The 14,833-nt window shown below is 39.9% G+C and overlaps 1 protein-coding gene across 1 annotated transcript in view; it reads right to left on the bottom strand.

Moving 5' to 3' along the window:
• MEP1A (meprin A subunit alpha) overlaps positions 1-14,833 on the bottom strand; it is a 42,025-nt gene that overhangs the window by 24,885 nt on the left and 2,307 nt on the right. The window contains exons 2-4 of the mRNA XM_023734118.1: positions 8,368-8,375; positions 8,257-8,281; positions 8,110-8,160 (exon numbers count right to left, since the gene is read on the bottom strand). Of these exons, the coding sequence (XP_023589886.1) occupies positions 8,110-8,160; positions 8,257-8,281; positions 8,368-8,375 (84 nt within the window). The remainder of the gene's footprint in view (positions 1-8,109; positions 8,161-8,256; positions 8,282-8,367; positions 8,376-14,833) is intronic.

The raw sequence follows: 14,833 nt of genomic DNA, 5'->3' as shown, positions 1-14,833 counted from the left end.
CTTAACATCTAGCCAAGCAATTCTATTCCTAGGCACTTACCCAAGAGAAAAAACAAACAAACTTGTATCCACACAGACTTGCACAAAAATGATCCCAGTATCCTTCTTTATAATGGCCCCAAACTGGAAACAACCCAATGTCTATCAACAGGTAAATGAATAACCAAGTTGCAGTATATTCATAGAATGGAATCAATGGAATATTACTGAGCAGTAAGAATGATTAACTATTGATCCACAATAACATGGGTGAACTTCAAAAATATTATGTTAAACAAAAGAAGACAAAAACGAAAGACTATATACTACATGATGATATTTTTCTGAAGTTTTATATCAGGTAAAACTAATCTATGCGGGAAAATTAGAAAGGGGGTTACCTCTTGGGGAGTGGGAATGAAGATTGGCTAGAAATGAGCACAAGGGAACTTTCTGGAGTGATGGAAGTATGTACATAGGTTTACACATTTGTCAAAAACCATGACTCGGAAAGTATGCTTGTCTTGAGCATTGTGTTCTTTTAAAGAATTGTCTACATGAACGTAATCAATGTCACTAAATTGTACAGGCAGAAATTGTTGAAATGGTGTATCTTTCACTGTGTATATTTCCACCAAAAATAAATTAATTAATTAATTTAAAAAATTGCCAGGACTTCTAAGATTTTTGCATTTCGTTCTATGTAAAGTTAGCTTTAAAAAGGGAACTGTATGCAAATATCGAACTCCAGTTAGTAGATTTGCTTTTCACAGTGGTATTGGCCTATACCCTAATTTTTTTTTTTTTTTTTAATTCTAAAGATGATTCTCATGTGGTGTTACCAGAAAATTTTTCATTGCTACTGCTGTATCTTTACTGTGGAATCCCTGGGTGGTACAGACAGTTAACGTGCTCAATTGATAACTGAAAGGTTAGAGCTTCCAATCCACCCAGACACACCTCAGAAGAAAGGCCTGGTGATCTACTTCTGAAAAATCAGCCACTGAAACCTTATGGAACACAGTTCTACTCTGACAGACATGGTCAGGAGGCGGAATCGACTTGACGGCAACTGGTTTATCTTTACTGCCTCTCTCTACCTTATTTCAGGTCCCTGTCTCCAGTCTTGCTCTCTGCCTATCTATCACCCACTTTGCAGGTAGAGAGCTCTTGCTACTTAAAGTTAGTCTGCAGACCAGCAGAATTGGAATCATTTGGGAAATGTTGGGCATGCAAAGTCTCAGGCCCCGACCCTGACCTCCTGAATCAGAATCCACACTTCAATAAGATTCTCAGGTGAGTCTTATGCACATTGAAGTTTGAGAAACACTGACTTACACCTCACAGATGCACGGTGAATGTTAAATAAGATAAACAGTGAAGGCATAGTGCCAGGCATATAATAGGATTCAATAAATAGTCTATGTGTTGGTGGGAGAAGGGGCACAGGTGTGACCAACATAAAGAAAAAGTGTCAAGGGAAAGAGCCACTGTTAAAACGGGTGTTTCTTAAAACACACTCCAATAAATACTGGTACTCTATGAACTTGCAAGTGTACTAGAGAACATTGAGAAAAACTCAACCCAAAAGTCCAACAAATAACTGAGAATAACAGTACCTGTTTACATCTAGCTCTTTTCCAAGAAAGGGATTCAAGTCAACATTGATGACACTGATGGAAAGTACTTAAACATTATCTACGTGTCCTGAGGTGGGAACAGCTTGGCAGCCCAGTAAGATTGAGCAACCTTGTGCTGACTTCCCCTCTCCCTCTCAGATGTTCTGTATTTATGTAGGATGGGCCCCAAAGGCATTGCAGTAAAGTTACTGCTCAGCTATCAGTCAGCTGCTTGAGGTCAGCCAGTACCCATATGTGGCTTCTAATATGTATTCGATTATTTCTAACAGTGAGTAAAATGTAACTTATTCATTTCTTTAGCTTTCAAGAAAAGAGAAATAATTATTAATACTTAGGAACATGAACGTATGAAATAAATATAAACATTTCCATTTCTCAAAAATGTGGCATGTTTCTCTTGTAACAAAAAAAGAAAAAAAAGCAATATGCTGAAAATAGTATCCTCATACCTCAGGAAAGCCTTTTACCATATTTATCTTCACCTAAAGTATTTAACGTGAAAATTTTTCATTGCTATGATGCGTAATTATATTTCTTTGTGTTTTTGTTCTTTATGTTGCTGCTGGCCTCATTAACATCTTAATGTGTTCTGCATTTTAAAAATTATTATTTGATGCTCTGAATCTCAGAAAGTTTAAGTGGTACTGGTTTCAATATAACATCATGCCTTTCTCGCAAGGAGATAAGGAATCATCAAGGCTTGGCAACCCTCTTACACATTGATGGTTACTTTCAGTCTGAAGCTGATGAACAGGAGGACGGGGAAGAGAGAAAAGTTAAACCAGAAGCTCCTAATTAAGAATGATTAATCTTACCCAAATTGTCAGCCAGAATGTAAGGAACAGGGAACTTCCACCTGGTGGTTGGGTCTCTCAGGCCATTTCTGGAGTTCTGTGAAAACAAAGGCAAAGATGACTGGAAAGCCTCGTCCTCAAAGTAATCCTCGAGTTCTCCTTGTCCCCTTCCCTCGCTAAAGTCTTACACCACAAACAGTCTATTGCACAATTTAAACTATTGTCTTCTGAGTATAAAATCAGTAGAAGTTCATTATAGACAACTTGGAAAAGTCACAGAAGTTACTAAGAAGAAAATGAATGAGACGTTCAATTTCCAAAAACTGAGATAGCACTCTAAACCTATACATACTTTCCTTCTCTCTCATTTTTCACTTATTAGAAAAATCGGGCATACCAGCGATTTAATAATTATAGACTCTTGTGCTACATGCTAATTTTTTCATCTATTTTTGTCATAATCAACTAAAGTCAAAGTCCTTGTGGGCACAGATTACAGATTAGAATTCTTTCTTCTACTCCACAGTGCCTATCCCAGGGGTGGACATAGGGCAGAGGCTCTCCCTCTAGTGACACAGCCAATCTCTGAGGACCCACCATGTCATTGGTAGGTACTCACCTGCAGGAAGATGTCCCCTTGAAAGAGGTCCAAGCCTGCATCTGGACGTGGATTTAATTTTAAAAAATCTGAATGAGCATTACTAAAAGATACCTCTTACAATAAAATTAATCTTTGTCATTATAAATCTTTAATTATTAATTTTTATATGTGAAACTTTTTGAAACAATGCAAAAATTCCCTCTAAGTGAATTATAAATAGCCCATAAGTATCTCATATTGTTGTATTCATTGTTTTCAATTTTGGAACAAGGAACCTTGTCCAAGAGTCTTAGAAGTAAGAGATGAGTTAAAAGGGATCTTATTGATCACTGACTCCAAACTTCTCATACTTCAGGGAAAGAAACGGAGTCCAGAGACAGTAAGTGATGTGCTAAGTGGTCAGTGGCCCAACCAGCATCAGAACTCCTGACTTCCTGTCAGGGCCCTTTCTGTTATTGTACCATCCTGCTTCTCATCCCTAAGTAAATGGCTCGGTTTTGCTCTGTCCCATGAAAAGATAATGATACCCTCCAAAGCCAAGTTCAAAGTGATGCCCTTGTAATAAGGAAGATCAGGTGAATGTAGACAGATCCGTTCAAAACTGGACTTCCAAACATCTCCTGTTAGGAGCTTAGCAGAATGTACTGTATCACTGCTGGTGTTGCTCAATCCTACCTTCACACTGTTTCTAAAAGTAAGATCCTTAAAAGGGAAGTTCCTTGTGGGAAAACTTCCTAGGTAGTTAATAGAATGTCACGTGTTATCATAACCCTCACATGACCAGAAGTCTCTCTGTAAAACACAAACTACTTCAGACAAGATCATTAGATTACACCTCATTGCGACCACAGCCCCTGTTTAAGGGTGGGGAAACCAAGCCAGAGAATGATCACTATAGGCTCATATGGTAACAAAGGCCCTATTTAGCAGTGGTTAAGAGTTCGGCTGCTAATCAAAAGGTTTGCAGTTCAAATCCACCAGCTGCTTCTTGGAAACCCTATGGGGCAGTTCTACTCTGTGCTATAGGGTCGCTATGAGTCGAAATCGACTCAATGGCAGCAGGCTTGGTTTTCTGGTTTTTTGGTATGGTTCATTCAAGGAGCCCTGGTGGTGCAAACGATTAAGCGTTGGGGGTTTAAATTCACCTGGTGGCTCCGCAGGAGAAAGACCTGGCAATCTGCTTCCATAAAGATTACAGCTAAGAAAACCCTACGAGGAAGTTCTACTCTGTCACATGGGCTCACTATGAGTCAAAAGTTGCCTAACAACAATGGTTCATTCAGGAGCAGGGCTAGGTCTCTGCTGCAAAGGACTCCAAGGAGGTATTAGGTAAGAGATGACGTGTTTCACTTGCTAATGATTAAGGCTGTCTCTGCATCACCCCCTTCCATATACACACATTTCCTAGCTTTGCTTGACCTCCATAACCCTAACTTATTTATATGGTAACAGCACCACTAAACAGTAACAAACTCAGCAATGAAGCCTCTGCACCACTGTCAGCAGCACCTAGATTTTCAGTTGTCTGTCCAGTAGGAGTAATATGTGCTGGTCCACCTAGAGTCTCACCTAGGCTTCCCATGAGCAAAAGAATGCATTTTTCTCACCCTTAGCCTGGATATTGCAGGTGAGGGCGGTCTTGTCCAAAGTGATGTGAACAAGCGCACTCAGACTTTGGCCCCAATAGTTGGTGGCATGGATAGGGTCAGAAGGGGGGTGGATGCAGCAGGAGGAGCATATACTCAAAGTCGTGTATATTCCATGAAATGTCCAAGTCTCAATCTATTCACTACCCAATTCCTTTATCTAGCACATAGTTATTATGTGTCTAATATGTCATCCTGAGTCAGAATCGCTCCACGGCAACTGGTTTGATTTTGGTTGTATACGTCCTCGACGCTGTTCTAGATGCTGGGGATATAGCAGGAAACCAAACAAAGCCCTCAGGGAGATGACATTCTTGATTGGGAGGTGGGGGTGTGGAGACAAACAAACAAGCAGATACATGTAGAGTGTGTCGGGTGGTGATATGTGCAAAACACTGAGCATGGTAAAAGGGGATAAAGAGTACTGAGGTAAAGACGGGTTGCTGTTTTATAAAGGGTGATAAGAGAAATGCTCCCTGATAAACAGAAATCTGATGGGAGAGAAGGAGTAAAGGAAGAGTGTTGGAGACAGAAGTGACAGCTAATAGAAAGGTCCTGAGGCAAGAAAGCCTTGGCATCAAAGACTTGTTGTTGTAAGCTGTCTTCCAGTCAGCTGCCAACTCATGGCGCCCCATGTATTACATAGTAGAACTGCTCCATAGGGTTTTCTTGGCTGTAATCTTTACTAAAGCAGATTGTCTTTCTTCTGCCGAGTCACTGGGTGGGTTCAAACTACCAAGCTTTGGGTTAGCAGCCTATTGCAAACCACTTACACCACCAAGACTCCTTTGTCTCACAGCAGTGGTTCTCAAACTTTACCATCAGCATGACCTTGAGCGCTTGTTAAAACACAGGTTTCTGATTCAGTAAGTCTGGAGCGGGAACTGAGATTTTTCTTCTCTAACAAGTTCCCTGATGATGCTGATGCAGCTGGCTGGGGGACCACACTTTGAGAACCACTTTTTTAGAGGAATAGCCATGAGCTCAGGGTGGCTGGAAAGCTTGAGTGAGCACAAGGAAGAATAATTAAAAAATGAAAATGAAGTCAGAGAGGCGGCGGGGTCAATTAACCTCAAACTTTAATGTGCATAGGAATCATCTGGGGCTCCGTCAAAATGGAAATACTGATTCTGAAGCCCCAAATACTGCATCTAAGAAAGTTTTAGGTGATGCAGGCGCTGTAGGCATGTGGCCCACACTTTTGAGTATTAAGCCTCTAAAAAAAACCCAGTTGTTCTCGAGTTGATTCTGACTCACGACAACTCCATGTATGTCAGAGTAGAACTATGCCCCATGGGGTTTTCAATGACTGATTTTTCTGAAGCAGATCTCCAGGCCTTTCTTCTGAGGCACCTCTTGGTGCCAGTCTATCTTTCAGTTAACAGCCAAGCATGTTAACCGTTTGTACCACCCAGGGACTCCAATCAATACTCTAGGGCTCTTATTTTGTGTTGGATGGATGATCTGAGAAATGACATAATCTGAATTATAGTAAAAAGAGAGTTCTGACTACTATATAAAGAATCGTCTGTAGGGGGTAAGGGCAGAATGGGGAGAGCAGTTATTAGGCCACTTCAAGGATGAGGTGAGAGATGAGGTGGCTTGTACCAGGATGGGAGCTGTGAAAGGTACAAAAGTATTAACTTGTGATAAAATTTGAAGGCATATCTAATAGCATTTGCTGAGAGCTCAGATGTAAGCTGTGAGAGAAAGATAATTGTTAAGGGAAACTCAGATTCTGGGCTTACCAAACTAGAAGGAGGGAGTTTCATTTACTGAAAGGAAAAAGACTTGGAGAAGCAAGTTTAGGGGTGGAAAAAGTGTTAAATCAGCATTGTGAGGCATGGAGAAAAGATAGTCAAAAGATGACACCTTTCTCTATATAATTTTTTCCAATCAATTTATGCTTTTATAATCTGGCTACATGACTAGCCCAATCAATCCTGGTAACTAGTTTGGAATGACCTAAAAAAATAGGATGTACCTACATGGTACACAGATTTTCTTTTTTTTTTTTTTCATTGAGATTATAGTTCAGAGGTGGCTGTGGGGCTGAAGAATAAGAAATGGCTCAAAGATGAAAGAATTAATTTTTACTAGATAAATAAGGAGTAGATTAGAAAAACACTAATTCTAATCCCAGCCCTGCTTTAAAATACAGCAGATCCTCTGAATTTCATACGTCTTCACTGTTTGACTCCAAAGAGAGATATTTTGATGCCCTGCTCTGAAGTCTTGGGATCCATTTACCCATGTACCTATTTTCCTGACCAAACTATTTCCACTCTGCCCATGCAGTCATTCTCAATATCTTCCCAATTAAATATGAACCAATCTGTCTTTCCTGTGAATGGGACAAGGCCAGAGAAATTTAACCCTTATGGATGGGTTTTTCAGCTTTGTAGTATTCAAATAGTACTGAGCTATCAGTCAGAAGGAGTCTGAGTAGTGCAAACAGTTAAGCACTCAGCTGCTAACTGAAAGGTTTGAGTCCACCCACAGGTGCCTTGGACGACAGGTATGGTGCTCTACTTCCAAAAAATCAGCCATTGAAAACCCTACAGAGCACAGTTCTACTCTGACACACATGGAGTCACCGTGAGTCAGAGCTGACTACACAGCACCTGGTTGTCAGTCAGAGGACATGAAAGTGAGCCTCATCTCTGCCACCTGTGATCTTGGGCAAGTCACCCTAACCACAAGGAGCCTCTTGTCCCTTCCTGCAAAATGAAAAAACACTTACCCCGCTACATCATTTGACAAGTAAATATGCAACCGGATACAAAAGCTTTTGTAAACTCTAGGTTGTTTATAGTCAGGAATAGCTCTGCTTCCACCAGTCCTAACTACACATGCCCAGAATGTAGAGGCTTCTCCCTCATTTCAAAAACAGAACAGAGGGAGGAATGATGATGACTCGGCTTCTCTTCTCAGTAATGGATGAGGCTGATGAATTTCTCCAAGAAGTATATTTGTGGATGACAAGACCTAAGCGGAAATACATTTCTACCTTTATATTCTTCTCTAAGTCCAAAGCAAACAGTTGTTAGTGGATATGACTGGTCAAAAGAGAGATGGAGGTTTTCTCCTCATGAAATATAACCATAGACTTATTCCTTATATTTTTTCTTTAGCAAGCAGGATAATCATTTACTTTTATTTCCTTTTTTTTTTTTTTCAAAACAGAAACTGAAAACAATGAAGTGTTTATAAACAAAAACCTGGTATATATTTCTAGATCCATCTAGGACTCACTAGCTTTCCTAGAAAATGGGGTTCAACCATCTTTCTCTTTCCATATTTGCACTTTTCCAGAACTCTGCAAATCCTAGTGAATTAACCTTTCTCCCCCAAAGTTACCCAATACAGTATTAGAAAGCCATTCTAGCACTGAGTTTTAAATTATTTAAATTATTCCAAGGCATTAGCAAAGCAGAAATTGAACCTACCTAAATTGATTTCTGTAATGGCCTTCTGTTCACCAAAATCGGCATCGTGGGCTGTTAAAAGTGGGGAAAACAAAGTTGTTACTAGTCTTGCTGAACAAGTGAAGGAAAGTTCAGAAACACTCTCTACACATTTACATGGGCTCTTACCAGTTCCTTGAGAAAGACGTTTAATCTGAAAGGGAATAAATATACAGAAAATGGATAATGTATACCAGAATTAATATTTCTGAATACCCCAAAGAACAGAAACCTACTTACCGATACAGCTGTTATACGGGCAAAAACAAGACGAAAGAGAGAACACAAGTGAATCTTGTCCACACCATTGCTGCAAGTGCGTGGATGTTAGCAGACACCTTGTGATAAATACCTTTTGAACGTTGCCCTGTCATATTACATATGTTACTTTGACCCCTCCATATGTGCTATAGCATTAAAACAGGTAGTCAAAGAAAATATCACTGACATTTTGAGAGTAGACACTAAGTTTAACTTAAAAGCTCAAGTGTCAGAGACTGCAGAAAAGTTATACAAATTTAATACTAAGATTAGCATATAAAAAACAATAGCTTTCCTATTTAAAAAAAAAAAAATCTGTTGTGGTGGAGTCTATTCCAATTCATAGTGACCCTATAGGACAGAGTAGAACTGCCCCATAGGGTTTCTGTCAGGGATTGAATTGTGTCCCCCAAAAAATATGTGTATCAATTTGGCTAGGCCATGATTCCCAGTATTTGGTGATTGTCCACCATTTTGTCATCTGATGTGATTTTTCTGTGTGTTATAAATCCTATCTCTGATGTTAATGAAATGGGATTAGTGGCAGTTATGTTAATGAGGCAATAATGACTCAATTCTACAAGATTAGATTATGTTTCAAGCCAATCTCTTTTGAGATGTAAAAGAGAAAAGCAAGCAGAGAGACAGGGGGACCTCATACCACCAAGAAAGTAGTGCCAGGAGCAGAGCTCAGCCTTTGGACCCAAGGCTCCTGCACAAGAGAAGCTCCTCTACCAGGGGAAGACTGATGATAAGGACTTTCCTCCAGAGCCGACAGAGAGAGAAAGACTTCCCTGGAGCTGACACCCTGAATTCGAACTTTTAGCCTCCTAAACCTACTGTGAGGGAATAAATTTCTCTTTGTTAAAGCCATCTACTTGTATTTCTGTTATAGCAGCACTAGACAACTAATATAGTTTCCAAGGCTGTAAGTCTTTACAGAAGCAGACTGCCACATCTTTCTGCCATGGAGCGGCTGGTAGGTTCGAACAGCTAACCTTTCAGTTAGGAGCCTAGTGCTTAACCACTGCAGCCACCAGGGCTCTTATAGCATTCCTATACACCAGCAATAACTATTCATAAAATATAACAGATAAAAGATCCCCTTCACAATAGAAATAAAGATCATCTACAAAATGCTTATAAAGTATTAAAATCTAATAAAAGATGAATCAGAATTTTATGGAACCATTATAAAGCAATTACACCAAACTCAAAACCAAATCCACTGCCATCAAGTCAATTCCAACTCATAGCAACCCTGTAGGATAGAGTAGAACTGCCCCATAGGGTTTCCTAGGCTGTAAAGCTTTACAGAAACAGACTGCCACATCTTTCTTCCGTGGATTCAAACCTCTGATCTTTCTTCAGTTAGCAGCCCAGCAAGCTTAAGGTATTTTTATGCAAATAACACTCGTCTTCTACATTTGTTTGCTAACTGCTCCCTCCCCTGCTAGAGGTATTTTCGTAATTGCAGCTATGCCAATTTGCACGTTACTGTAAAAAAAATTAGCATAGCACTCTTATGAAAATACCTGAGTGGGGCAGGAGTGGTTGGCAAACAAAGGTAGACGGCATTGTTTGCGTACAAATGCGGTAACCACTTCAATACCAGGGCTCCATATTATATATATAATGTTCATGGATGAGAAAATCAGTATAATAAAGATAGTCATCCTTTCCATATTAATCTAGAAATTCAATGTCATTGCAATCAAAATTTTAACAGGGTTTTCAGTGGAAATTCACCATGAAAGAGTAATGTTAAGGACTTTCCTTGAAAGAGTAAACCTCCAAGAACAGATAAAAAATATTTCTGAAAAGGAAAAGCAAAGAGAAAAGAACAAATCTACCAGAACATCCAGAATTTTTATAAAGTTATGGTAATTAGCGAGTGTGATATTGCCAACAAGAAAGATCAATGGGTCTACAGAACGGAATACAAAGTACTAAAATAGAGGCAAACATATGTGATACTTTAGTATATGTGAGGAACCCCAAAAAAAATCCACAGGGAAACTTTAATCTCCTCAGTGAATGATGTTGAAACATAAGATTTTCATATGAAGAAAAAATTAAATTCTCATCTTACACCATTCACAAAAATAAACTCTAGATGAATTTAAAATGGAAATATGAAAAACTAAACTTTGGGTAAGAAAAAAATAGGAAACTACCATTAACTTTGAGGCCAGCAAAGATTGTTTAAACCATAAACAAAGCATAGAAATCATAAAGGAAAAGAATAATATATTTGACTATATCAAAATTTAAACTTCTTAATGCTAAAGAGACAACAACATAGTTAAAAGATAAGCCACAAAAGGAAGAAGATATGTATACTGCATATAATCAAATAAGGACAACTATCCAGGATATGTAAGGAATCCCTACAAATCAATGAGAGAGAGAGAGAGATGATCTAAGACAAAAATGGGCAAAAAATGTTGCTGTTGTTGTTGCTGTTAGGTGCCGTCGAGTCAGTTCTGACTCATAGTAACCCTATGTACAACAGAATGAAACATAGTGGGCAAAAATTGTGAATAGGAAATTCACAAAAAAAGAAACCCAAATGACCAATAAACAGATGAAAAGATTCTCAACCTCATAGGTAATCAGAAAAATGCAAATTCAAATAACAATGAAATGCCACCTCAAGCTCAGTTTGGTATAAATGAAGAAGGCTGACAACACCAAACGTTGACAAGGATATGAGGAAACAGGAAATCTCATACACTGCAAAGTGGTGTTGTCTAATAAAATTGAAATGTGCATAGATTATAAGGTAGAAATTCCAATCCTAGGTATGCACCCTAAAGAAATTCATACCTATGTGTACAAAGTACCATTTAAGATATTCATTGCTATACTTTTTTTAATGATAAAAGAACTAGAGGGAAATGCGTATATACTAGAAACCATCCCTGGGTGGTGCGAATGGGTAACATGCTCAGCTGCTAACCAAATGTTGGCAGTTCAAGTCCAATCAGAGGTGCCTCAGAAGAAAGTCCTGGAAATCTACTTCTAAAAAGTCAGCCATTGAAAACTCTATGGAACACAGTTCTACTCTGACACCTATGGGGTTGCCATGAGTCAGATCCTGGATGGACTCCAACCTTCAACCTTTTGGTTAGCAGCTGAGCTTATTAACTGTTCGGACCACCTGGGGACTCCAAAAGAACCTAAACTAGGTGAACAGCTAAAATGGCTTAGATTAGCAAATATTATCTATACCATTAAAAAATGGGTGGAGAGGGACTTGATAAGTATCAACTTCTTGAGACTAATTGACTGTAAGAATTGGGGAGTGTCTTAGTCATCTAGTGCTGCTGTAACAGAAATACCACAAGTGGGTGGCTTTAACACAGAGAAATTTATTCTCTCACAGTCCAGTAGGCTATAAGTCCCAATTCAGGGCGTCACATCTAGGGGAAGGCTTTCTCTTCTCTGTCATCTCTGAAGGAAGTCCTTGTCATCAGTCTTCCCTTGGTCTGGGAGCATCTCAGCACAGGAACCTCAGGCCCAAAGGATGCGCTCTGCTCCCAGCACTGCTTTCTTGGTGGTATGAGGTTCCCACATCTCTCTGCTTCCTTCTTTCTTTTATATCTCAAAAGAGGTTGGCTTAAGACACTATCTAATCTTGTAAATTTCATCAATATAACTGCCGCTAATCCATTTTATTACATCATAGTGATAGGATTTACAACACACAGGGAAATCACATCAGATGATAAAGTGGTAGACAATCATACAATACTGGGAATCAAGACCTAGCCAAGCTGACAGATATTTATGGGGGACACAATTCAATCTATGACAGGGAGGAAAATACAGGCAACTGTTATTTCTTAAATATTTAACTTAATTTTTCGCAAATTTTGAAGCAACTCTGACAAAAGTAAGGATCCCTTGTCGTGCACTGGTTAAGTGCTCAGCTGCTTATTGAAAGGTCAGAAGTTCAAATCCACCAGCCATTCTCAGTACTTTTCCATAAAGAATTACAGCCTTGGTTATGGAAGCTTCATAGACCTGTCCAAACTTCCTGAGGGACCAAACTACTAGGCTGAGGGCTGGGGACATCTAGCCCAATTGGTATAACATAGTTTGTAAAGAAAATGTTCTACATCCTACTTTGGTGAGTAGCGTCTGGGGTCTTAAAGGCTTATGAGCGGCCATTTAAGATATTCCACTGGTCCCACCCTTTCTGGAGCAAGTGAGAATGAAGAAAACCAAAGACACTAGGGGAAGATTAGTCCAAAGGACTAATGGACCACATCTACCACAGCCTCCACCAGACTGAGTCCAGCATAACTAGATGATGCCCAGCTACCACCACCGACTGCTCTGACAGGGATCACAACAGAAGGTCCTAGATGGAGCTGGAGGAAAATGTAGAACAAAATTCTAACTCATAAGAAAAGATCAAACTTACTGGTCTGACAGAGACTGGAGAAACTCCGAGAGTATGGCCCCTGGACACCCTTTTAACTCAGTACTGAAGTCATTCCTGAGGTTCACCCTTCAGCCAAAGATTAGACAGGCCCATAGAACAAAACGAGACTAAATGGGCACACCAGCCCCAGGGGCAAGCACGAGAAGGCAGGAGGGGACAGGAAAGCTGGTAATAGGGAACCCAAGGTCTAGAAGGGGAGAGTGCTGACATGTCGTGGGGTTGGCAACCAATGTCACAAAACAATATGTGTATTAATTGTTTAGTGACAAGCTAATATGCTGTATAAAGCTTTATCTAAAGTACAATTAAAAAAGAAAAAAAGAATTACAGCTTTGGAAACCCTATAGGGCAGTTCTACTCTGCCCTAGGGTCGCTATGAGTCGGAATCAACTGGATAGCAATGGGTTTGGTTTCGGTTTTTATGACAAAAGTGAACATTGGTTAATTCTGGATGCCAGGAAATAGGGGTTTAAGATTCTGTTTTTTATTTTGTTTTCTAAAGAAAGGGGCAATGCTTCTGCTTTGGTCCTGTTTCCCACTAATTCCCAAGCATTAGGATTTCAAACAGTCAGTAATGGGGCTATTTAATTCTCTTTCCCTTCCCCTGCCTCTAGCTAGATACGCTTTTATCATGCCCTTCTGTTATGGGTTGAATTGTGTCCCCCAAAATATGTGCTGAAATCCTAACCCCTATACCTGTGGATGTAATGTAATGTAATTACTTTCCATGATGCAGTCTAATACAATGCCATTAATCAATCAGTTGAGGTCTTATCGGTGTAGGATGGATCTTAAATCTAATCACTTCTGAGTCATATGAAGAGCAGCATAGACACAGAGCAAGCAATCACACGTGGGGGAAGACAGATGCCACATGAGGATCACCAAGGAAGCAGTGAACACCCAGGGCTACTGACAAGGAAGGAATTGACAGGGCTGAGGTCCTGATTTGGACTTCCAGCCTCCAGAAATATTAGAAAATAAATTTCTGCTTTTAAAGCCACTCACTTTTAGTATTTTTGTTACAGCAGCACAAGGGAACTAAAATACCTTCTTTCTTACACTTACCTAAACAATATATTTTAATGGCTTTGAGGTCAATTCGACCGGAATTTAAACCCTACCTCCCCCATTGATTTCTTGTTGTTGGGGGCTATCGAGCTGATTCTAACTCATAGCAACCCTATAGGACAGAGTAAAACTGCCCCACAGGGCTTCCTAGGCTGTATGTTTACGGAAGCAGATTGCCACGTCTTTTCTCCCATGGAGCCGCTGGTAGATTCAAACTACTGATCTTTCAGTTAGCAGCTGAGCACTTAACCACTGCAGCACCAGGGCTCCTTCTACCATTGACTGTTGTTGTTAGGGGCCGTCAAGTCGGTTCCAACTCATAGCGACGCTATGCACCACAGAACAAAACATTGCCTGGTTCTGCACCGTGCTCACCACCGTTGTTATGCTTGAGCCCATTGTTGCAGCCACTGTGTCAATCCATCTCATTGAGGGTCTTCCTCCTTTTGGCTGACCCTCTACTTTACCAAGCAGGATGTCCTTCTCCAGGGGCTGGTCCCTCCTGACAACTTGTCCAAAGTTTCTAAGACGTAGTCTTGCCATCCTTGCACCTAAGGAGCATTCTGGTTGTACTTCTTCCAAGACAGATTTGTTTGTTCTTTTGGCAGTCCATGGTATATTCAATATTCTTCGCCAACACCACAATTCAAAGGTGTCAGTTCTTCTTTGGTCTTCCTTATTCATTGTCCAGTTTTTGCATGCATATGATGCGACTGAAAATACCATGGCTTGGGTCAGGCACACCTTAGTCTTCAACGTAACATCTTTGCTTTTCAACGTTTTAAAGAGGTCTTTTGCAGCAGATTTGCCAGATGCAATGGGTTGTTTGATTTCTTGACTGCTGCTTCCATGGGTGTTGATTGTGGATCCAAGTAAAATGAAATCCTTGACAACTTCAATCTTTTCTCCATTTATCATGGT

This window comes from Trichechus manatus, unplaced genomic scaffold (assembly GCF_000243295.1).
Source record: "Trichechus manatus latirostris isolate Lorelei unplaced genomic scaffold, TriManLat1.0 scaffold00065, whole genome shotgun sequence".
Classification (NCBI taxonomy): Eukaryota; Metazoa; Chordata; class Mammalia; order Sirenia; family Trichechidae; genus Trichechus; species Trichechus manatus.
This window is presented reverse-complemented; position numbering and strand designations above follow the sequence as displayed.